Source organism: Kogia breviceps, chromosome 3, assembly GCF_026419965.1.
Source record: "Kogia breviceps isolate mKogBre1 chromosome 3, mKogBre1 haplotype 1, whole genome shotgun sequence".
NCBI classification, from domain to species: Eukaryota; Metazoa; Chordata; class Mammalia; order Artiodactyla; family Physeteridae; genus Kogia; species Kogia breviceps.
In genome coordinates, this window is record NC_081312.1 from 67,249,260 (window position 1) to 67,275,710 (window position 26,451).

A 26,451-nucleotide genomic window follows, 5' to 3' on the forward strand; every position below is an offset into this window, starting at 1 on the left:
TTTCGCGTTACTACTTTAAATCTTATATTTTGGCTCTACTTCTTGAAAAAAATCCAATGATTATAGTCAGAAATGTTTGACTTTAAAAGGAGCAATTGGTTATTTATAATATTAACAATTGATATATTTGGGTTTGTATTTATCAAGTTTTTGTGGTCTCTCCAAAAGACCTGGTTTAATTTCTTATTCAAGCTATGTTAACTTATTTTCTACTAACTTTTAAAAATAAGTATACACTTGACCCCTTTTCTTTGGAAGTTGTATATTTAATATTTGCCAGTTTTTAACCTAGAAACATCAATATAATTTAAAAACTAATCAGAGAGTAATTCTATTTAATACCTTTAAGATCTACCTTGACAGTGCAAGGACATTACACATAAATCTACTTTCGAATGCTACTTTTTCATTGGTGATACATATTAAAAAAATTTTTTTAAATACACGCACTGGTCCTAAGTGCACAGATAAGTGAAACTGTACACACTGAACACACCTCTGTAACTCAACACCTATGTCAATAAACAGAATACCTATGTCAGATCCCTGAAAAAAACAACAACTATGTTCGATCCCTAATAGTTGAATTAAACTTTATTTTAGCAGGAAACTGTTAAAATTTCATTTGTGCCCTTTTTTTTTTTTCTTTTAAGAATAGCTCTCAAGGGCTTCCCTGGTGGCGCAGTGGTTGAGAGTCCACCTGCCGATGCAGGGGACACGGGTTTGTGCCCCAGTCTGGGAAGATCCCACATGCAGCAGAGCAGCTGGGCCCGTGAGCCATGGCCGCTGAGCCTGCACGTCCAGAGCCTGTGCTCCTCAATGGGAGAGGCCACAATAGTGAGAAGCCCGTGTACCGCAAAAAAAAAAAAAAAAAAAAAAAGAGTAGCTCTCAAAACATGAATAAGGCCTTATATGTTTTTAATGAGTACATACTACACCAAGTACTAGTATAAGTAATCTCATAAGTAATCTCACTTATGTAAAATAAACACCATTGGTTCAATGTGGATGAAGAAATTGGAGTTGTCTGCTCAAAGTCACAAAGTCAGCAGGCTGGAGAACATTCATACGTGGGTCCACCTGACTCCAAAGCCCAGCTCCTTCTACCACATTACATATTAAACAGTCAATCCAAAATACAAGTAATTCTAATCATAATGCTCTAACTAAAAATGGTTTCAGTCTCTACTATAGTTAACAGAAACAACAGACTTTGTTTAAAAATGGAAATAACATATACTTTATAAAGAAATATTTCTCTTAAATCTAAAAGTGCTGATTTTCAGCCATGCATCTTTTTTTTAAAAACATCTTTATTGGAGTATAATTGCTTTACAGTGGTGTGTTAGTTTCTGCTTTATAACAAAGTGAATCAGCTATACATATACATATATCCCCATATCTCCTCCCCCTTGCGTCTCCCTCCCACCCTTCCTATATCACCCCTCTAGGTGGTCACAAAGCACCAGCTGATCTCCCTGTGCTATGCAGCTGCTTCCCACTAGCTATCTATTTTACTTTGGTAGTGTATATATGTCCATGCCACTCTCTCACTTCATCCCAGCCTTACCCTTCCCCTCTTCATGTCCTCAAGTGTATTCTCTACGTCTGCATCTTTATTCCTGTGCTGCCCCTAGGTTCATCAGAACCTACAAGGAATAAATGTTGGAGAGGGTATGGAAAAAAGGGAACCCTCTTGCACTGCTGGTGGGAATGTAAATTGATACAGCCACTATGGAGAACAGTACGGAGGTTCCTTAAAAAACTAAAAATAGAACTACCATATGACCCAGCAATCCCACTACTGGGCATATACCCTGAGAAAACCACAATTCAAAAAGAGTCATGTACCAAAATGTTCATTACAGCTCTATTTACAAGAGCCAGGACATGGAAGCAACCTAAGTGTCCATTGACAGATGAATGGATAAAGAAGATGTGGCACATATATACAACAGAATATTACTTGGCCATAAAAAGAAACGAAATTGAGTTATTTGTAGTGAGGTGGATGGACCTAGAGTCTGTCATACTGAGTGAAGTAAGTCAGAAAGAGAAAAACAAATACTGTATGCTAACACATGCATCTTTATAAATATCTTTTATCTCCCAGTAGATTTTCTAGGTGTTTAAAGCCTAATATTTTACATTGAAAATTTAAAGCTCACTAAGGCAAGCTGAGGCCATCGTTCTATAATCTTAGTTCTAACTTATGTTAAATTAGAGACATAAACCTATCTGACTGCACAAAATACTGAATGATTCCATAATAATCAAATTTGCTACATTTAACCTTTGCTTTTTAATGGACTATCTCCAAGCTTAAACTTTCAATATATCACACTCAAAGCAATGGTTAGATTTTTATTTGCTGAGAAACCACTAAAAGTGCTTAGTTTAACAGTTTCAATTTCCACAAAACTGTTGAGAATGAATTTTTTCAGCCAGTGCAGTATCATTTCAACAAATACTTTTTGGTTCTTATTGTGTGCAAGGCATTGTTTTGGGAAATCTGTGGGAGGTAACAATTAAAAAAGGGAGGCAGAAGTGCTCACTGGTGAAGAAGTAGGGCCTTGAGATCAGACAGGTGTGGTTTAAAATCCTGGTTCCATTACTTATTAACACTGGCCCTGGGCAAGTTAATTAACCCTTGTAGGCTCAGTTTCCATATGTGTAAAATGGTTATAATAATAGTATCTACCTCAAAGGGCTTGGGGGCATATTAAGTAAGAATAAACTACTGTGAAGTACTGGAATATAAGAAGCAAATAATAAATACTAGTGGCTACTATTATTACTATTATGTCCTCAAGTTATTTACAATCTCATTGAAGAGCTCATATCAACATATACTTCTGGACACTTTTCCTGCCTGAGGAATAAGTAAATTAAATCCCTTCCTTTTGTTTAATCCACAACTAGGAAAAGCAAACACATACATGTCATATGTAAAAAATATGATTTAGATTTCTCAGACTATTAATACTCTCTTTCTCATCAACTCAACTCTACATGAACTAACCCTTCTCTCCTATTCAAGATCTTTCATTGGGCCATCTAGAGACACAGATAATACAGCTGGATCTTATTTGTCTGCTCTGCCATTACCAAGTAAAGGAACTGGATGGCAACCAAAGTGCGGAAGTTTTATGGTGAGTTTTTCCCTTTGTCTTTGTTTTTAAATATTTTAAGTTCTAATTTTCCATACACAGTCATTTCATATTAGGACTATGAGGTAATAATGTAGAAATTATAAGATAATAAAGTTTCTATTTACATTTAAAAGTCTTTACCAGGAATATCTTATAGCACACTTTTTAACACACCAATATTAAGATTTTCACTTGACAAAAAGAATGAAACCACAAAATTAATAGTCAATCATGAGTCCATCACTGTGTCCTGGACTCAAAGGCAAAAGGTAGATATAGTTGAATGAACAATTACAATTACACAAACAAGAGGAAATGCTATTGAATTTAAGAGTTCTGAATCCTAAAGTGTCCACTTTCTCTCCCTTCCGCTATTGCTTTCTCTGGCTATTTTACAGTACTCATATTTGGAGTTTCAATTACTCCCCTTTCCTCAGTGGTGCACGTATGCAGAAGGTTCTGACCTTTGGCTGAGTAGGCAGAAGCCTGATGGAGCTTTTTAATTGGTACTGTAACCCTTCCCAACTTTTCCAATGATGTCTCAAAGTCAGCACATTTCATACCTTTCGATTAGTCACTCTGTGCTTAGTGTTTGTCTCTTCTGAAAGTTAAATATTACTGGGAGAGTTAAATCCCTAATGCCTAATTTTAAAAGATTTTATGGGCAGAGAATAAGAGCCCTGCAACCTGGTGCTGAGAGGAGGGAGTGATGGAAGATGGAGAAGAGAAGGTAGAATTAGAAAGAAGACAAAAAACTAAAGATGAAACTTTTACTTATTAATAAATTTGCCTGTAGTAAACCCCTAAAAGCAAACAATAAAAAGTATCAATCTAAGGGGCTAACAATTAACAAATAATTTTGCATATTCCGTCCCATTAACTTTTGCAGAAGTGTATCACGTTGGCAAGTAAACACTTCCTTCATTCTTTAAATGAAGACATGCAGGTAGAATGGGCACTAAGCTTCCATGCATATGGCAGAATTTGTTCAGAGGTCTGTGACCAGCTTCTGAGAGTTTATTTCCATTTAAGTTCATAGGGCAAAAGGGAAGGGGATTATCAGGAGGTAAGATTCACCATAAGAATAACCAGAAGGATCCTGATTCCAGGACTCAACAACAGCTTCCTAATATCTAGGAGTTAATATCTTTAATGCTGAAGCTGAGAACTCTACCCATATCTCATGATTCAAATTCTGCTCTGATTTTTAGATGCCATCAAAGAGTGACATTTACTTGAAGCTATGTAATGGGAAGGGAATAAATGGACTCAGTCCTTTGATAAAGGGAAGAAGAAAGACATTTATTGCTATAGCATCTTATACAGAACATTTCAGAAGACATAAATACTCATAGTTGTATTCTACTTGGCATTTTTCAAAGTATTTTCACATTATCATCTCATTTAATCTTTCTCATTATGATATCAATTTACAGATGGAGAGAAAGGTTCAGAGACATGAGGGAACTTGCCTAAGGTCACACTTAGAAAGTGGCATTCTTCTTAATGAAACCTACGCTAATACAGATTAATGTTTTTCCTTTCACGCAGAGACCTCTTTGAGAATCTAATAAAGCCCTTGTTCAATTCCCCAGAAAAATGCACACTCATACATTCTGGATATAACTTCAGGGGATTCTCAGACCCAGGTTAGGATCCTCTCTATTATGCCCTGTGGTTGTGCGCACCAGTGGGACCTGAGGGGCAGAGTGTGCCCGCCCTCTTCTCTACATCTCTGTGATATGAAAAGGAGGTGAACTGAAAGCTAGCCTACATATACACAATAGACAGACACTGAAGTAATCTTGCAATTAATTAGGAAGGGAAGCAGATACTGCACCGGGAAGAGGATACATGGGCTATGGTTTCAGAGCTGAGTGTGGAAATAGCCTCTAGGACTACCTTAGACAAATTCCTTACGATAAATGAATCTCTGCTTCTTCATCTGAAAAATGGAGATTATCATACATATCTCACAAATGTGCTATGAGAATCAAATAACATATTGTATTTAATACACTCAAGTACTGTACTCACTTCTTAGAAGGAATTGAGGAAATCATAGCTATTAGTAGAGGACCCAGAAGGTGATACAATGGAAAGAGGACAATATTTGGAAGGAACAGACTTGCCTTTAATCACATCTTGCCATTTATTAGTTCTGTGACCTTGGGAAAATTATTTAGCTTCTATGAGCCTCAGTTTCCTCATCTGCAAAATGAGGACTATTTATATTACATTAAGTTCTTGTGAGCATAGAAAGTATATAAATGTCTAACAGTGTCTAGCATACTCTAACTGCTATTATTATTAGGAAGATGGTTAATAATAATGAATGTCTGCAATCTAAGAGTAGGAAGCAATAACCTCCATGGAAACAAAATAAATACAAGGCTCCATTTTTTTTCCTTTTCATGGACATGTCTAAATCTTAAAATTGCTCAGACGTCTTCATATATAAGGCAGAAGTCTTCACATGTAAGGCTGATGACGTGGTGCATGAAATTCTCACTACTTTAGCAGAGACCTCACCAAATCAAATCTAACTTAAACCCCAAAGAGACAGCTTGCTCACATTCCCATAAATGTCACCCAGTAACAGTAAAATAATAGGTCTAATGTTTATGTAAATGTAAACGAGATTTTAAAAACATGTAACTCCAACAAACTCTACAAACACTGTTGTTTAGAGTTTTAAATCATATTAGCTTTTGGTGGTTGCTATATGTTCTCTGTTATATTACATTCCTTTAACTTTTTGAAATGTTTCTTGCTTTTGGAGAATCTCAAAGAAAAAAAGCAACAAGGGACAGGTGGGAAAATATTTAAAAACGTAAGTTCATAATTGAAATAAACTAATAGGTAATTATTTGTATTCACCACAGAATGTCTTTAAATAGCCTGTTCTCAGGAAGCATTTAAAAGTGTGTAGTTTAGGGGCTTCCTTGGTGGCGCAGTGGTTGAGAGTCCGCCTGCCAATGCAGGGGACACGGGTTCGTGCCCCGGTCCGGGAAGACCCCACATGCCGCGGAGCAGCTAAGCCCGTGAGCCATGGCCGCTGAGCCTGCGCGTCTGGAGCCTGTGCTCTGTAACCGGAGAGGCCGCAGCAGTGAGAGGCCCTCGTACCGCAAAAAAAAAAAAAGTGTGTAATTTTAAAAACCCTCAATTTTCATACAACTTTTCATTCACTGCATAAAGTACACCTATGGTAGTTGGGATTGCCAGACTTCAACTATGAAAGCAATAAAAGGTTATGGTTTTTGTTTATCCGAAAGATTTCTAAGAAAAGACTGACAAGGAAATTTAACGTCTGTTACCTAAAAGGCAGAGAAAAGAAAAATAATGATAAGTACTACATTACATTTACTCAGAGATCATATTCCCAGCAACTCAATCACCTATACCATAACTGCCAACCCTTAAGAAAGAGAAAGGAGCTCTGGGCACCTGGGCACCTAAAAGAGATAATTCATAATGAATCTACTTTACCAATCTGACACTCCTGACTGTCAGTTTTGCCCTTACTTTATTCACAGCTCTAACCAAGCTGGTCTCTTTTATTTTCCAGTTCACATGGGATTAGAGGAAGCAAGCTAGAATGAAAGGGGTAGTGGTTATGGACAGACAAAATAATGGTACTATAAAGTTATACTCATTAGATAAGGGAAAAAAAGAAACTACTAGAAGACTGATTGGGGCTGCTTGGCAGAGGAGCACAAAAACTACATCAAAACTGATGTACCAGATGATGGCTCACTTTCAAACTTAAATAGCAAGTGCTACTTAGGAAAGAAGAGATATATATGGCTGATTTTATTTCTATTTTAAAAAGGAGTAAGATTAAAGAATTTATGCTTAAAGGCATTAAGCTTCAGCAATCTTTGAAAATCTATCAACTGAATCCCCAATATTAGCTAATGAAACACGACTAGTTTTCCCACCTCACCTCCTCAATCTTATTTACTAAAATAAATGCAATGAAAATCCCATCTCTAAAGGTTTATACAGTTTCCCTATATCCGAGTCAATATTTTCTTGTATTAGGTTTCCTTCTCCCAACAATTAGCTGAACTTCTAATACTGAAATATAATAACCTCGGGCAGTTAGATATTGCTAGCCAGCAACATAAGAACTCTACAAGCTCTTACTGTTTGTGTTCTTCATGAAAAAACGGGTTGGGTGACAATTCTTTGTAGGAGAACATGTCCAGTTGATAATTCAGAGTCAGCACTGGTATGTCTACCATATTAAATAGTAACTTAAAGATACTTTGGATAAGTTAACTAATCTTTGTTTAACATATGCATTCCAAATAGACAAACTTGATCTCCCCAACTTTCTTTCTATACATCAAAAAGTATATATCCTGTGAAAAGAAATTAAAATACATATTTAGAAATATAACTTACCTCATCACTTTCAGGCTGTGAAAACACAATCGGCTGGCCTTTATCTGAAGCTTCCCGTATATTAAGATGTAAGGGAATGTCTCCTAGAAGAGCCCACCAGATATCCATTAGTACCGCTAAAGTTTACATAGGCTTTTGGAATTTAATTCTTTGAATTGCAGAAAGAAACAAATCGACTTGAATCAACTTGAGTTATGACTATCCTCAAGTTGCTAAATCTCTGAAAAACAAATTTCAAATGAAAATTAGGGGCAAAATATTCCATTTGAGGTCAGTTCCATGATCACATATGTATATATGAAAGCAGTGTGGCAGCCAATCATGGAATAAGGCCTCTGATTTATTCTTTGCTGGAAGTCTTTCAGCAACAAATGGCCTGGAAGACATCTGTAATTTTTTCTCCCTGTAATAACTGATATAGACATATCTTGCTACATAATAAGAGGAAATTGAAGAGGAAAAGATGGGGCGGCAAAGTAGTTTATAAAAAGCCAACAAAATAATCTTCCTGATGGCAGATGACTGAGCTAAGAGAACTGCTGAAAATTAGGCCAGACCTGTTATTTCAACTATCTGCCTCTTTATAAGATAGAATTATTTTTCTTTTATTATTTATTAATCTATATAGCATTATATATAACTTTGTGAGCCTGATGAGCTCTCAGAAAATATATAAGAACCCCCAATATACAGACTTGAGTTCAAAGAAGGTATGTGTCTTCCCTGAGGATATATTAGGTAGTAGGATTTAGAGGAAAAATGCTCTGATCCATCATCCAATTGACTCTTTCTACCACACCATCACAAATGAAGCCTTTCAAAAGGCTGAGATTAAAAATGCAGTAAAAGGAGTAGAAGAGTTGACTTGTCATGGTACTCAGCATTCTTACACCTACTCCAAGTCCACCCAAAGGTTACTGAAACGTGTGTGTGTGCATGTGTGTGTTTGTGTGTGTTTTATATAAAGAATTCATTCAGCACCACGCCAGGCAATGGAAATAATGCAGAAGAATGTGTTACAAAATTAGAAACCTACTACAATTTATATTATGAGCTACATGGAGGAACAGATATTTCATGCTCCTCCTACCAGCAAATTTTGAGATCTTAACTGTTTAACTCTTTCCTAAAAGTTCAGTAGACAAAATACATGAATATTTCAGTAACCATTTAAAGACCAGCTTTTCAGTAAATTTGATGTCTATTCTATGGATCAACTTTAGACTGTAGGAAGCTATCACAGGGGCAGGCAGGAGAAGATATTACAGAAAATACTTAGGAACCCACAAAGTTTTTTCTCTTGATTTATGAACTGCCATTATATAGTAAAGAATCCCGAATGCTTTCATTTCTACTGCAGTAATGAAAGAAAAAAAAGTAAAACCTTCTCCACTTTATAGCCACCTAGAGACATCATTCCTGCCCTCCAGAGACTCACAATCAACAGAAGAGTAGAACAAGAAAGAGGAAAACCTTGTTAGAAAACAGGTGGCACAGTGAGAGCAGTAATAGGCTAACAATCATACACAGAGAAGGATAAAAAGGAGTAAAGGTAATGAGAGTGGGTGAGGTTTGGCCTGGCCTTGAAAAGTATTTTTGAGGGGTTAGGGCTGAAGGAAGCACATTTCAGAGACAAAAGTTAAAGGGGCTTCTGTGGCATGATCTGAGAGCCTTAACTACTATTTACAAACTGTCCCTGTAGGTGAATATGGATAAAGTTCTGAAGAGCCATTTTACCAAATAATCATTTGAAACACAGCCCCATGGATGAAAATAAGAGGCAGCCAGAGAGTCAGTAAAGGGTCCTGGGGGTTTCACCCAGCCAAGAGGCCATAGCTGTGAGAGCTCTTCCCTGATTTCAGTTCCTCATTCCCAATTCTTCATCATCAGAGCCCCTGCTCCAGTTCATGGGACATCACTCTGGGTCCCATGACCACATTAAAAAGAGATGTGCTCCACATTAGAACTCTAAATTATTTTTCCCATAACACTTTGAGATACAGCAGTCTATAGCACTACCCACTTTCTGTGATCAGTAATCAGTGTTTCTGATTTTCTGATTACACTTGTGAGCTGTTGGTTAAAATGTATCTTCCATATGTGAAACTGTTTCTCTAGGAGACATGTTTCAAATTCTAAATAACTGACTTACAAAGTCATATCACCCATTCATAAATTAGGGAATTATAATACTGTCAGCATAATTCAATAATGTCATTATAATTACACATTTACTTTATTATATAAGTGAATGTCAATCTGTTATGTTATTATGCAGATTTGAGAAACTGAACTTCCTAGGTTAAATGAAAAACTGTTGCAGAATATAATTAGTAGCTATAATTATAACAATGTATCAAAATATATCATTAGTATTCACCTGGTACTGTGATAGCTGCTTTTGTACAAATGCATAAAAACAATAATACATTTAACATCAACTTTTGGCAACTTAATTATAATAAAGAATGTTTTGAAACTCCTTGATCTTTAAGGGATCTTAATTGTTAACTACCCTAAACTAATAACTCTATGCCTCCCTTATTTAGACATCTAACATCTGCCTTTGCTTAGAACAGAAACTAATAAGTAGGGACTTCCCTGGTGGCACAGTGGTTAAGAATCCGCCTGCCAATGCAGGGGACACAGGTTCGAGCCCTGGTCCCGGAAGATCCCACATGCCGTGGAGCAACTAAGCCTGTGCACCACAACTACTGAAGCCTATGAGCCTAGAGCCTGCGAGACACAACTACTGAAGCCCATGCGCCTAGAGCCTGTGCTCTGCAACAAGAGAAGCCACCGCAATGAGAAGTCCATGTACCACAATGAAGAGCAGCCTCCGCTCCACGCAACTACAGAAAGCCCACAGGCAGCAACAGAGACCCAATGCAGCCAAAAATTAATTAATTAATTAAGGGAAAAAAACCCAACAACTCATAAGTAGAATATCAAAACATGTTTCCTAAAAAGTCCATCAAGTTGCTTTTGGATTTGTTAAAAATCATGTTTTATCTAAAATCTGTGTTTTGCTCCTTTAACACATAATTTTACTTCTCCTCAAAACACTAATGAATCCTTCAATTCAGTAACATGAACCGTATAGAGAGTGTAAATTTCAAGTTTCATATTTTATAGACATGGCATAAAAAGATTACAGAATAAAAAGGTTACATACAAAAAGATTACAGAAAACAGAAAATACTGTTTTCTACAGCAAAAGGACTAATAAATTCAGAACTGATCAAGATGGCATTTCTTCATACACTCCAAGAACTGACACTTCCAAAGGTTGCTACAACATACAGAACAGGTATTTCTGTATATATCTGCTTATACTGAGAGCTGTCTTCCCAACTTAGCAAACAAACTGAGGATCATTATTTAAATGTGGGCTTCACATCACAGCACTCAAACCACAAAACTCTCCTTTCAAATTCAAGTTATAGGCAGTTTTTATCTATAGCAAGAGTTATCATAATTGGTAGAACAAACCCCCTATTCAAAAAGCCTTCCACTAATGAAGTATCACAAAAAGCCAAAGAAAGGTTAACACACAGAACTGTGCTATACTAACAATTTAAAACACAAAGCCTGGGCTTCCCTGGTTGCACAGTGGTTAAGAATCTGTCTGCCAATGCAGGGGACATGGGTTCGTGCCCCGGTCCGGGAAGATCCCACATGCTGCGGAGCGGCTAGGCCCATGAGCCACAACTACTGAGCCTGCATGTCTGGAGCTTGTGCTCCACAACGGGAGAGGCCGCCACAGTGAGAGGCCCACGCACCGCGATGAAGAGTGGCCCCCGCTCGCTGCAACTGGAGAAAGCCCTCGCACAGAAACCAAGACCCACACAGCCAAAAATAAATATAAAATAAATAAATAAATTTTAAAAATAAAAATAAAACACAAAGCCAAAAGTAATTCATCGTTTTTTTTTGAGACACTCTTCATCAACCATGCCATTTCCTTTGCAAAAGAATATCCTGTGGTCTTACCTAGAATATCAAGATCAAGGGTCCGTGCTAGTCTCCTTGCACCATCAGCACCAAAAATATGAGTTTTGTGTTTACATTTTGGACACTGGAAAACACTCATATTTTGGACAAGGCCCAGAACCTAGAATAATAAAGACACACTGAAATCAAAACAAAATCAAACCAAGTTTCAATCCATTATTTCAACAAGTTTTTACTGCATGCTTACTAGGTTCCAGTGATACAATAATGAATAAGTTATGGTCTCTGCTCTCAAGGAACTCAAGCTGGTGGGAGAGCAAGACACATGTCATTAACTCTAATAATGAGATACATGCTAAAGAGTTATAAATGACAGGGATCAAAAAATTCTGTTTGGGAAGAATGAGAGGGACCTCTGAGTTGCCCATGGAGAATTGCTTCTTCAGGTTGAGTGTGACAGTGTTGAGGCCTACAGCAGGAATTCCAGGCAGAAGAAAGAGCATAAGCCAAGGCAGTGGACTACAACTTCTATGGCCTATTTGGGCTGAAACCCAGTAAGCTGCCAAGGCAGAAGCTAGTTTGGTAAGAAAGGTCAGGGTCAGATGGTAAGGTGCCAAATGCCATCTCTGTATTTGAGACTTTCTTCTTGAGACAACAGAGATGGTACCAAAGCAGCAGTGATACACAATAAGATGTACATTTTAGAAGTTCACTTCTGAGGGCAACATGGGAAAAACAGCAGGAAGAAACACAGGAAAAGAAATAGTTAAGAAGCTAACTGGGGACAAAGCCTCACAGTAAATAAGAGCTAACACATACTGAGCGCTTATTCTATGTCAGGCACTGGGATAAGTGCTTTATATGCACTATCTTATTTACTCCTCACAGAACTTTATGAGATGGGTTTTTATCATCTCCTTTCTATCGGTGAGAAAACTGACACAGCCAGCAAAATACTGAAACTCAGCTCTTATCAAAATGTTATTGTTCAAAGCAAAAATTTAAAGCTATATACAAAGTGTCCATCTTTTTCTGAGTTTCCCCAACTTCTGGCACAAACTAGATACTTCATAAACATTTGTTGAATAAACAGACAGGTTCTGCAAATATAATCCTTATTCATGATCCTTTTAATCTTACTTTTTATTGATGGGAAGCCGTGGTTCTCTTCTAGAATAAAAATGGGACAAACAACTATGAGAGGCTTAGAGATAACAATGTCTGTATCATCCTATCAATCCCACCAATTAGATAATCATTATGGGAGATATCTCTACTAGAACATTTGCATTTTAAATGCAGAATAGCACCGATAGTCCACAATGAAACATATTCTTTCTGAAAAGAGAAACAGGAAAGACTAAGGTTTTCTACAACACATGTAAATAGAAGACAAATAGTGAGGGACATGAGTTTGTAGGTAAGCATTTTCCAAATATCATATGCCCTTTTGCTGATACAAAGTATCACAAAAAATAAATCATACTGTGTTTTGGTAATTCAGTACCATCTTCAGAAAGTTAGAGGAAAACCTAGCTAAATACCACACAGCTTATTTTATTCACTATGTCTATATAATACACCCATTACTTGGGTAGTTCTACTGCCATTTATGTTAAATGTGATATACCCCCTAACTGTAAGGCTTTCAGCTTTAATGTAAAAATATCACTCAAGAAGTGGGAAAAGGACAAACACAAAGTGAAAATTTAAGTGAGGGTATATTCTAATCCAGAGAGAATGGGAAAAGTATTCCTTCTCTGGAATCTCTTAGACTTCCCAAGATATAGAAGCATGGAGCAAGAGTGTATTTGCAGTTTGTTTGTGATTAACTTATTAAATCATTCACTATGGACTGTATAAATGTCTCAGACATTCTCTATCTAGACTACATAAATGTCACAGATATAAGACTATAACCAAACTCAGTCTTTAATGACATCCTATTATATGCCAGTAACTAGGCTAAACACAAGGAGTAGCACATAGTGGTGACCAAAACAGACTTGGAGCTTGCACGCTAATTGGAGAAACAGATTGAAAAATTAGTGCAAAAATGTATTTTAAAAACTGGAACAGCTTCTCTAGAAGCAAAGTACAGAGTATTATGAGATTGTAGAAAAGAGAGGACTCTATCTACCCTAGAGTCACAGAGGACTTCCTGCAGGAAATGTCTGATCTAACAGTTAAAGAATAAGCAGGTAAAAACAAGGAGAAAGGGAGGAAACACACTCAAGACAGAAGCAGGAGCATGTCTCCTGTCTCCTTCAAGGAACTGAAAGGCAGTATAGTTGAGGTATGGGGTGAGTGTTGCGAGATGAGGCCTGAAAGGTAGGCTTGCAGGCCATGTTTAGTGTTTGAGTTGTATGAGTACAGAGACACCACTGAAGGGTTTTAAGCAAGAGAGACCACTGGGCCTATAGTTGTAGGAGACTCATTTCTCAGGACTGTAGGGTTTCAAATACAACATGGAATGGAAAAACTAAAAGGGCTGTCTTTGTGTGTTTATTTTCTTAGACAAACACAAATCCAGGGCTGTGTGCTCTGAAATCAGTCATTTCAGAGGTGATAGTTTTTAGTGCTGTCTAAAATACTCTAGGTCTCCTCCTGCACAGTTCTCTGCATAGGATTTTTCTCCTGGGCACAAGGTTAGCATTTTTCTTCTTTGTAATTAGGTGAGGACACATTACTTGTTCTGGACAATGAAATGTGACCTGAAATGACATGTGTCACATCTACGCAGAAGCTTTAAGTGCTAATTCCCCATTATGTTTCCCTCTGTCCCTGGGACTAGCAAGCTTCCAGAAAGTGGCTGCTCTATCAGCCTGGGTGCCAGAGTAAGAACAATGCAGAGGAGTGTTAAAGCCAAACCATAATGGACGTGTAGCATGAGAGAAATAAACTCATGTTGTTTTAAGCCACTGAAATTTGAGGGTTGTTAGTACACAAAATCCAGCCCATATTGGCTGACACAGGGGTGTAAGAAGAAAGTATTAAAATTTCTATTTCTTCCTTATGATTTCTTTTTTAATTCCAATTTTGTATATGTATTATAATGAAAATAACATATTAGCACAGTAATAAACGTGTACTATATATAGATACGTAGAATTTACAATATATACTTATATATAGTATACATTATAAAATCTATACATAGGTACAGATAATTTATATATCTATATATTTATATAATATAATTTATTATATATCTGTATACCATATACATTATAGAATCTCTATACCTATAATTATATATATATTTTCAAACATCATTTATTAATTAGCATGTATAATCAAAGCAATTTAGAGATAAACAACCCTCTGTATGTTTGAAATTAAGAGGTTGTGATACCTAAGCTTGGCTCTATTACTGATAATATTCTTCTAGTTAAAGAATAAATGCCCTAATACTGCTTCCTAGGTTACATTGAACAAAGTAATTCCTCTTAACTCTAGAATTCCTTCATCTCAAAAACTTCCCACACAAATACCACTTTCCTTAAAAAAAAAAAGTTGTAATGGAACAGAAGAGTGAGTCCAGAACAGACTCACACATGGAAGTCACTAATTTATAACAGAGATGACACAGTGCTGCAATGTTAATTGGATATCCATATGGAAAATAAGGAATCTTAACCTTCTATCTCACACTATACACAAAAATTAATTACAGATGGATTGTAGAGCTAATATGAAAGATAAAACAGAACACATTTGGAAGAAAACAGCAAAATAAACTTATAACCTTGGAGGCAGGCAAAGATTTTTCTAGCAGGACACAAAGAAGCACTAAACATAAATGAAAATTTTTTGTTAAATTTGACTACTTTAAAATTAATAACTCATCAGAAGACATAATTAAGAGAGTAAAGAGGCAAGCTATAGAGCAAGAGATGATATCTATAATACACATATATAACAAAGGACTTTTATCTAGAATATATAAAGAATTCCTACAAATCAATAAGGAAAAAATAATCAGATAATACAACAGAGAAATGGGCAAGAGACATAACAGGAACATCATAAAAAAAGATACCCAAAGACAAATAAATATGAGAAAAAGTGTTCAATTTTAATTATCATCAGGGAAATGCAAATTAGAACCGCAACGAGATACCATACATTTATGCTTAAGACCTGATAGAACAGAAAAACGTCCTTATGACTACAACAACCCAACTCCCTGCCAAAAAACCCAAATACCAAATGTTGGTGAGGTCATAGAACAACTAAAACTCATAGCTTCAGTGGAGTGTAAAGTGGTACACCATTTTGGAAAACTGTTTGGTAGTTATCTACTTAAAGTGATGTATGCCTATATTAAGGCACAGTATTTCCACTCTGTTATACATTAACAAAAAATGTGAACAGTTACCAAAAGACATTACAAAAGTGTTCATAAATAATTACCCAAAAATGAAAAACTACACAAATGTCCATCAACAGTAAAATGGACAAATAAATTGTGGTATATTCACACAACTGAATGCTACACAGCAATGAGAATGAGAGAACTATAGCTACAATCAACAGTATGAGTGAAGCTGACAAACATAATTTTAAGCAAAAGAAGCCGCACAAAAGTATATACTTATTATTCCATTTATATTAAGTTCACAAACAGATAAAACTAATCTATGGTGTTATAATTTGGGTTCCACTTTGGGGGTAGTGGTCAGAGGGTGGCACAAGGCAGGAGCTTCTGGGGTACTGGTAATGTTCTGTTTCTTGAATACAAGCAATGGGTGTGTTCACTTTGCAAAAATTCATTGAGCTATATAGACTCACAATTTATGCCCTTTTGTGTATATATATGACTTCAATAAAATGTTTGCTTTTAAAAAAGGTGGTCATGTGAACAGCGGCCAAAAAAGCAATAAAGAACAAATAACCAAAATGATGTCTTATTGGTCATCCTGTGAACCTGCACACAGAAATAACCATCTGTTTTAAGTAGAAAATATTGTATAAAAACAGAGAGGTTGCAGTAAAACTAAGATGAGGTCTTTGGGAAGAACAATCCCCTATTCTTTCCACATGACACTCCAAGGAAAGAACCGAAATAAAAGCCTAAGTCCAGAGAGCTCGAAATGATGGAGTTCCAGACCATCATTGTCTAATATTAGACACTAGTTGGCCACTTGCTCACATGTGGCTACTAAACACTTGAAATGTGGCCAATCTGAATTGGGATGTGCTGTAAGTGTAAAATACACACTGGATATCAAAGACTTAGTATAAGTAAAAGAATGTAAAATATCTCAATAATTTTTTAGAGTTTACAAGCTATTCTTTAAGTTTTTTCATTGAAGTGTACCATGAATACACACAAATCACAAGTGCATGACTGAATGGACTTATCATAAACTTAAGCAGGCCCATGTTACCATGATGCTGTCAATAAAACATTGCCAGCACCCTAGAAGTCTCCTTGTATACTCTTCAAAACATGCTGCCAAAAGTATAAACTAACAACCTGGTGGTTAGATTTCTAACACCATAAATTAATTTTGTTGTCTTGAATTTGATATGAATGTAATAATGCAATGTATTCTTTTGTGTCTGTATAATTCATCCAGCTAAACCATATACATCTGTAGTTCATTTTCAGTGAGTCCTAAGATTCCATGACGACTATATCACAGTTATGCATTCTCTTGTTAGATCATCCATGTTGTTTCCAGATTTTTATAAACAATGCTTCTACGAACATTTTAATACATGTCTTTTTTGCTGGGTATTAGGTTATGCATATTTAACTTCACTTTAAAAAATGCCAGTTTTCCAATAAAGTTCTACCAATTTATACTCCCACTAGCAAATAAACAAGAACTCCAGCTATGCTACAACTTCATCAACATTTGGTGTCATCAGGCTTTTTTCATTTTGGCAAGTATAGTTAAGTATGGAGTAGCGCCTCATTATGCTGGATTTTCAATTGTCAATCTGTTTATACCAGGAACTATATTTCCTAGAATCTTCTTCCTTATATGGCTCCTGGTTAAAGTTCACCACAGGTAAAGTGGCATGAGATTTGGGAAGAGAAGGTGTAGGGTTAGGCCTTACACTCTAAAGGTTTCTTGTGGGCAGAGGTGGTGACAGAAATGTGCAGAGGTACAGGTGCCTTCCAGTTTGTTCTCATTCTGCCTCTGTGCCCAGCTCTCCTGTGCACTGTGGTTTTAATTTGTGTTGCCAAAATTAGTAAGGAAGTTAAGCATATTTTTACATGTTTATTGGTCATTTGTATATTCTGCTCTGCGAAGTATCTGTTCAGGTCTCTTGTCTATTTTTTCCATTGATTATGTGGTTCTTTTCCTACTGAATTGTCAGAATTCCTAGTATTTTTAAATGCAATTCCTTTTTGCTTGATTCTCAATTTTTATATTGAGTTCATGCTGAAATGACAGTATTTTCAATATACTTAGTTAAGTATACTATTAAAATTAACTTCACCTGTCTTTTTCTATTTAAAAAAAATGGCTACTAACAACTTTAAAATCACATTTGTGACTTGAATTATATTTCTCTTGGACAGTGCTGCTGTTGACAACTAAAGGTTGACTGTAGAACTTTTTTTTTTTTTTCAGTACGCGGGCCTCTCACTGTTGTGGCCTCTCCCGTTGCGGAGCACAGGCTCCGGACGCGCAGGCTCAGCGGCCATGGCTCATGGGCCCAGCCGCTCCGCGGCATGTGGGATCCTCCCAGACCGGGGCACGAACCCCCGTCCCCCGCATCGGCAGGCAGACTCTCACCCACTGCGCCACCAGGGAAGCCCTGTAAAACTTATTTTGATAATTCTCCTACCTAACGTTGTTCTAAGGTCCTAAAGATGCAAAAAAAATTTATCAAGGTCTGTGATTTATGAATATTTTTAAAAATTGAACAGAAATTAAACATTTACCTTTAAGACTATTCAGGACAGATAAACTGTCAGTTCTTTGCTTTTAGTTGAAATTACATCAACTGAGTGTGCTAACACTCATGTGTGGTTATCTCTTTCTGTTCAGAATCTCATACAACAGTCATACACATACATATATTTAACTAGAAAAGAGAAAATAAATTATTTCCCAAGATATGCAGACTATGTGGCTGAACAACTTTTTCAAAACATGGGGTTAGCTGGAGGAAAATTTAAAAGAGAGCTTCTAGTATTAAAAAGATTAGAAAACACTGCCCTCTTCATTTAAGAGCAGTCCTCTATAATCAATTATTTTTGAACAGGGGTAGCTAATGTAATAAGAAAGAAGATTATAATGCCCATATTACAATGTTATTCATAAAAATTCTTCTTTTAAATAGGAAACAATACATATCTACATGACCAGCCCCTACCCTCACGTCCCAAAAAAGCCTTATATTGTGTGAATACTTTATATGTTGTTAAGCTGTTTGTGTTTATTGTAGAGCTATTTTGTGTATCCTTTGATTGTAGAAACATTAGAAAACAGTTGCTTTGCCATAGCTTAATTTACATAATACCACTGAGACGCAGCTGTAAGCATGCTCAATCATTTTTTAATGTCTCATCAAAGTATAAGATCCTTTTTTCTCTTTACCTCAGCTGGTTTTACTGAAAAAAGTAAATGCTACATGCCTGTCTAACATCAGCCACCACAAACCTTTAGCACGTTATTCTTACATTATTCTAATCCATCACTGGCTCAGGAGGGTACTTCTTTTATTAACTTTTAAAAAACTGACTGTCTTGAAATATCAACATTGCCCTGAAATACTGGATTTTTGTGTCTAAATGTATTGAATTAAGCAGGCTCAAAAGACCCCAATTTTAATTTATTCTTGGCATTTTAAACCCAGATTCAGGTAAGTAACGAGCAAGATTTTTCAGGTTACTATATAATCCAATTTTTCAAGGTTACAATCAGGTTAAATTCTTGCCGGTTGGAGCCTGTCACAAGGATTAAGAGCTATGTTTAAGAAAAAATGAAGACCAAAAACTCACGGTTAAACAGAGAATGAATAATAACAAATGAAATTGATTAGATTCACAAGTGCTTTTCAGTTCTCCATTAGCCTTGAACCAGTTTTTGGTATATTCCTTGAAGCATGTGTACAGATATTATAATTTTAAAAAATGAGATGGGTGTTCTTGTTTTCTCTTTCAGAAGTAGTCTGGTAATGGAAAAAACAATTAATGGGGAGGCCCGCATTCATTCTCCTCTCAGGGACCAACTAACTACCTCTGGATCCATGAAGTACAACTTAACTTCTCCATGCCTTGAATTCTAAAATGAGGGATTGTAATGATCTCTAAAACCTACCACTGTAACAATAACATTCAGAGCTACCCTTCACAATGTCATGTGCAAAGTACTGTACATGTAATCTCACTTAACTGCCACAACGACCTATGAGATGGGTCACAAAACACTTAAGCTAAATTATTTGCTCAAGGTCACACAGTTAGTGAATAACAGAGCCAAAATTCAAATCAGCTGGGTCTATGTGTGGACGTCGCAAAACCAGATGACAAGTAAATGAACTGCAGGATTTTGTTCATGGAACTAGATGGCCTAAAACTATTGACCAGTCAGTCCAGTTCAGTGGGGAGATTTAAAATAGTAATTAAGAGCATAGTTATAAGGGAAGACCTGATGTGAACGATCTTCATCATTCACTGATGCAGCCGAGCCTCAGACATCATTCCCTTCTGCTGGGTATAATACTCCCCTTTCCCTTAACACCCTCAGTATACCTCTCCTGACTGTCAACAGAACCTATGGTCCCCTTAACTCCTCCCCATTTTTCAATCCACCAATTTTCTGTCTTTACTTGCCCTAGGCAATCAGGACCCCAAAGGAAAGCAAATTTAAAGGAGACTCCTCTTAATCTCTCATGCTGTGATATTCTATGACATTCACGTTACTAAACCTCAACTCTAGATAACCCACAGAAATAGCAATTAAGAATGTGGGCTCTGGAAAGCAGACCATTTAGGACAGGATCCCAGAGGCCCACTAAACAGATGGGTAGCCTTATGCGAATTATTTAACCTCTCTGTACTACAGTTTCCTCATCTGCAAAATGGGGAAAATAATGTTATTACTTCACAGGGCTGTTGTGAGGGTTAGATTAGTTTAATTCACATAAATCACATAGAACAGCATTCTCGTTTAAAGCTACATGGACTTCTGAGAGATGCTAGAGAAAGACAAAAATGAGCAAACATCTTCAGTCTCTAAGATGCAACTATGGACGGGATGCAGAATTCTACCTACCCAGTCTTATAAAGGTTGTCACTGAATAAAAGTCATTTTTCAAAAGTGGAAAGATTACCCAATTGTGAAGAAGGAAGCCACATGCGATACATCATGTGCAAACTAATAAATAGCGTTCCTAGAAAGAATACTAACAGCACCTTCCAAGGCCTGCAAAGCCAATAATGAAAGATTCTCTAAATACATCAAAGGTGTCAAATTTCTCAAAGAATCAAGTGAGACAACTTGATGATCGTAGAGGAAAAAACTACGTTCAAGGATGAAAAGAATAAATGTGTCACTTGCCTCCACTTTCATGTAAGATTACCTATTTCTAAATCCTTTTGTGAGATAGATAGGCTTGAGGTATTAAAGAAAATAGAACTTTGGGGGTCCAAAAGAAAAACTAGATGCTGAACAAGCTCCAAGACAGATATGATGAACACATAAGTTCTGAAGGCATTCAAGGGTGAAGATGTGAAACTCCTGGTCCAAATGGATAACCTACTGCCATGAATGGTGACTGTGCCAGAAAAAGAATAAACTGCAATTCTGATCCTCATCACTAAGAACAACTTGTAGGGTCTTTGGTAATAAAAATGGAAAACGGAAAGAAAGCATTGATAAGAATCAACTATTTTAGGTTCTAAGATCATCTAATTTTTCTTAGGAGACAATATAATTAACCCTTACAAATAAATACCACAAAATCTACACCGCAGTAGGACTCTCTGTTTTTTTTGTTTTTAGCCAGCAGGAAAAGAAAACCTGCTGGCTAAAATCAAAAGCAAAATTCCTATCTCTCTTTTATAAAATAATTAACTATTTGCAAGGCTGAAATAGTTATAGAATTTTCTCTCTCTTTTTTTTGGCTGTGTTGGGTCTTCATTGCTGCACACGACCTTTCTCTAGTTGTGGCGAGTGGGGGCTACTCTTAGTTGCGTTGCAAAGCTTCTCATTGTGGTGGCTTCTCTTGCTGCAGAGCACGGGCTCTAGGTGCGTGGGCTTCAGTAGTTGCGGCATGTGGGCTCAGTAGCTGTGGCTCACAGGCTTAGCTGCTTTGCGGCATGTGGGATCTTCCCGGATCAGGGATAGAACCCATGTCCCCTGCACTGGCAGGCGGATTCTTAACCACTGCGCCACCAGGGAAGTCCCTAGAATTTTCAAAATTAATTATAAGAAAAAAAAAGTTCAGTGACCAGCATTAGGTTTTAATATATTTGTTGCCACGTCAACTATAGCACAGACAGCTAGCTGCTCACCAAAATCCATGGTCTCATCTTTCTTGCTTAGCACATAGCTAACCTAATGTTTCTCAGGCTCCTTGAGAAACATTACTGTGATCACATAACAGAGTTTTAGTTGGGGGAATGAGAGTGTAAGTACGTGTGCCACAACCAGGCCTCGTCCATAAAAAGCTCCCATGACATACCTCTGTACTGTCTTTCTCTTCTGGCTAGCTCAAATGAGGATGGCCCAATGGTGACCTTAGAAGTCACATTTTAAAATGGCAGAGGCTCCAACAGCCTAAATGACTTTGTGGAAGAAAGCCACCATGCTCACCTGTTCATATACTAATACTGTTATATGAGCAAGAAATAAGCATCTATTGTATTTGTATCATTATACATTTTGAGGTCTACTTGTGACAGCAATTAGCTGACATTAAATAATGCAAATTTTTAATAATGCAGAATTTTAGATTCTAAATAACTTTAACAACTTAATAAATCTAGAGAACAATTTAGGCTCAACTAAAATACTCAGGAAATAAGGAGATCTCAAAGACACCATTTATATAAACTTTTAAAAATTTCTTGTTAAAATTCTTATTAGCAAATAAAGAGACTAGTCAAAATACCTAGGCCAAATACAAAAACACCTATGAACTATAAATTTATGTTTCATGACAGCAACTATAATAAGAAACATTAATTATATAACATTATATTGACATCGAGTGTTTAGATTGTACCAAACACTGTACAAAGCCCTCACTTATTTGTCACCTCAACCCCGAGGGAAATACTATTATAATTCCCATATCATGAACGAGAAAACTGAGGCACAGATTAAGTAACTTGCTCCGGTCATACTGCTACAAAGTGACAGATCTAGGATTTGAACTCTAGCATTCAGACTCCTGAGCTCACCCTTCTTAACTACTATGTAAAAATGCCTCTGTGAGCTATACCCTATTGCCTTAAAATTATAATACAATTTCTAATGTAATTTAATTTGCAACCATAAAAGATATACTTAAAGAATATAGCTCTCTATGTGCTTTTAAAAATCTGTGTGTTAGAGGCTACAAATATACAAAATAAAAAATTTGGTTCGGTGAGGAGAAGGGACAGTCACATATATCATGTGATGTGAACAGTACTAAAAAGGCCAACAACAAATCATTTTCTCTACCAGTCTCTTCCTTGACAAATAGTTTTAAATCACAACGTTTAGAGAATAGGGCAGGGATGTGTGACTGAGAATCTAACCTCTTATTTCTAGTTCATTGTCAACCTGAGTAAAAAACTAGCTCCTGGTAGATTTATTAACGGCAGCATAACTCTCAAAATCCCTTTGATTTCCGCCTTTTTTTTTCTAACCACTCTACTCTATGTAATCAATTGCCAAGCCTGTCTATTCTTCTTTCAAAATGTCAATTACGTTTATTTCCCTTTCCATTTTCATTGCCATTACTCTAAATCAGACCCTTACTGCCTATCACCTACACTAGTATTTTCCCAACTTACTAAAACTGTCTTATAAGAAAAATATTTGACATCTTGATCTGACACAAAAACACACGTATATATGTTTATGACCATATCCCTATGAAATAACACTTTCTCTTCCTAAGGGCAATTTATCCTGATATTGTTTAAAAACTTTGGTTACATCTCTCACTGAATTGATTTCCTGACTCATTTGTGGGTCACAACCTGCACTGTGAATGACTGTGACCATTGCTAATGCTTCCTTACTGCCTCCACACTCTCCTGGCTTCTATTCTTTCTATTCATCTCCATCAAATTAAATCCTTTTAAAGCTCCATTCTAATTTTGCCCATTTCCTGTCCAGCATTCTTTATGGACACCTCTAAAAATCTCAAGAAGAATGTCCAAATTTCTCAGTCTAGTGTCTAAAGCTTGACTAAACATAGGCCTAGCAAAGACATATCCAAACATATTACTTCAGCTATAGACAAACTGAACAACACTGAACACTTGTGATTTCCCGATTCTTTTCAGACTGAATTCTTTCCCTCCCCCAGTCCTGTGATATACCTATGAAAAGCCTCCTCCACTCATTCATTCAGTATATATTTAGTGAGCAGCTATATGTTCTGAACACAGAAGGGGGTCAGTGGCTGGAGCTGGCCTTATGGCGCTATAAATGTAAAAGTACTGACAAAATGTGAAAACAGTTACAAAAGGGGAAACAGAGTGTTACTAAATCATACACTAGAAAGAGCTTACCTAGTCAACAGGGTCAGGGTAAGCCACCCAGAGAAAGAGCTGTTCAATCTAAGCACCAAAGGGGGCTTCCCTGGTGGCACAGTGGTTGAGAATCTGCCTGCCAATGCAGGGGACACGGGTTCGAGCCCTGGTCTGGGAGGATCCCACATGCCACAGAGCAACTGGGCCCGTGAGCCACAACTACTGAACCTGTGCATCTGGAGAACCTCCGCAACAGGAGAGGGGCCACAACAGTGAGAGGCCCGCGCACTGTGATGAAGAGTGGCCCCCGCTCGCCACAACTAGAGAAAGCCCTCGCACAGTAATGAAGACCCAGTGCAGCCAAAAATAAACAAATAAAGAAATTATTTTTTAAAAAATCTAAGCACAGAAGGATAAAAAGGAGCTACAGGTGAAAAGCGAGGGTAAAGCGTTCTCAGATGGGGAAACAGCATGCTGAAGTCCATGAGAAGAGAAACTATGGAAATCTTCCAGAAGTGAAAGATGACCAGTTTGCCTGTGGCAGAGATAATGCCAGTCAGAGTGGCCTTGAGGTGGGAATATCAGACTGTGGATGGCATTATATCCCAGGTCAAATGTTAGTATAGAGAGTATTCATCATATGCATGCTATATGCCAGGTAGTGAATATTTAAGGATTTTTAAGGCACGTTTCTTGCCCTCCAAGAGCTCACATTCTTCTGTTGGGACTGACAGGTAAACTTGTAGTGGGATAAGAGCCCCAAACTAGATATATGTTCAAGTGGTTCAGAGAAAAAATTATTAACCTTTTCTGGTAGTTTGGGAAAAGCTTCCTAGAGGATGTAATGCCTGAGCAGGGATTTGAAAAATGAATATGAACTGACAATGGCTTCTCAGGGAAGGGACCAGCATGTACAAAATTACAGGGACATTAAAAACAAACAAACAAACAAAACATGGCTTTTCCATGAAAACCTTCCTTGATAGCCCAGAGAAAAGTGTTCTCATGTCCCTCAGAATTTAGGGCCCCAGCACCATAATGGAGTTAGTCTACAAAATGATAACATACTTAAGGGAAAAGAAAAAGGCTTCATCCTCACCTTTTTAAAAATCACCAATGGAGCTTACCATAGTACTTGGCTTATAGAAGGGACTCAATATAAGTAAACATATATTTCTAGAATAAACTAATAGCTATTTATTGAATTAAAATTAACTAAGTGATGCCTTATGTACAGAGAGAGTAAGAGAGTATACTTTAATAGACTTTTGGGGAGCTGGAAAGGAGACTACTTAAGAAGAAAGGGCTGGATTGTGAAATCCCTATGACTCTAAAAGTTCAAATGGTAGGGGAAGGGCTCCAAATTGAGATGCCTGGTTTTCCCTTATAGAAGGAAGCAACAAAAATGGATGAGATAAACAAGAGGAAAAGACAGCCCTCAGAATGGGAGAAAGTATCTGCAAACAAAGCAACTGACAAAGGATTAATCCCCAAAATATACAAGCAGCTCATGCAGCTCAATATCAAAAAAACAAACAACCCAATCCAAAAATGGATTTAGAAGACCTAAATAGATATTTCTCCAAAGAAGGTATACAGATTGCCAACAAACACGTGAATGGATACTCAACATCACTAATCATTACAGAAATGCAAGTCAAAACTACAATGAGGTATCACCTCACACTGGTCAGAATGGCCAGCATCAAAAAAATCTATAAACAATAAATGCTGGAGTGAGTGTGGAGAAAAGGGAACCCTCTTGCACTGTTGGTGGGAATGTAAATTGATACAGCCACTATGGAGGTTCCTTAAAAAACTAAAAATAGAAGTACCATATGACCCAGCAATCCCCTGCTGGGCATATACCCTGAGAAAACCACAATTCAAAAAGAGTCACGTACTACAATGTTCATTGCAGCTCTATTTACAAGAGCCAGGACATGGAAGCAACCTAAGTGTCCATCAACAGATGAATGGATAAAGAAGATGTGGCACATATATACAATGGAATATTACTCAGCCATAAAAAGAAACAAAATTGAGTTATTTGTAGTGAGGTGAATGGACCTAGAATCTGTCATACAGGATGAAGTAAGTCAGAAAGAGAAAAACAAATACTGTATGCTAACACATACATATGGAATCTAAAAAAAAAGGTTCTGAAGAACCCAGAGGCAGGACAGGAATAAACATGCAGACAGAGAGAATGGACTTGAGGACATGGGGAGGGGGAAGGGTAAGCTGGGACGAAGTGAGAGTGGCATGGAC

The 26,451-nt window shown here is 37.0% G+C and overlaps 1 protein-coding gene across 11 annotated transcripts in view; it reads right to left on the reverse strand.

Moving 5' to 3' along the window:
• Positions 1-26,451, reverse strand: part of NUBPL (NUBP iron-sulfur cluster assembly factor, mitochondrial) — a 530,407-nt gene that overhangs the window by 181,600 nt on the left and 322,356 nt on the right. For all 11 annotated transcript variants that reach the window (XR_010839581.1, XR_010839583.1, XR_010839582.1 and 8 more), the window contains 2 exons: positions 11,556-11,676; positions 7,563-7,645 (listed from right to left, as the gene is read on the reverse strand). Coding sequence is in view for 8 of the 11 variants with exons in the window: in XM_067028607.1 (XP_066884708.1) it covers positions 7,563-7,645; positions 11,556-11,676 (204 nt within the window). In the remaining 3 variants the exon portion in view is untranslated. The remainder of the gene's footprint in view (positions 1-7,562; positions 7,646-11,555; positions 11,677-26,451) is intronic.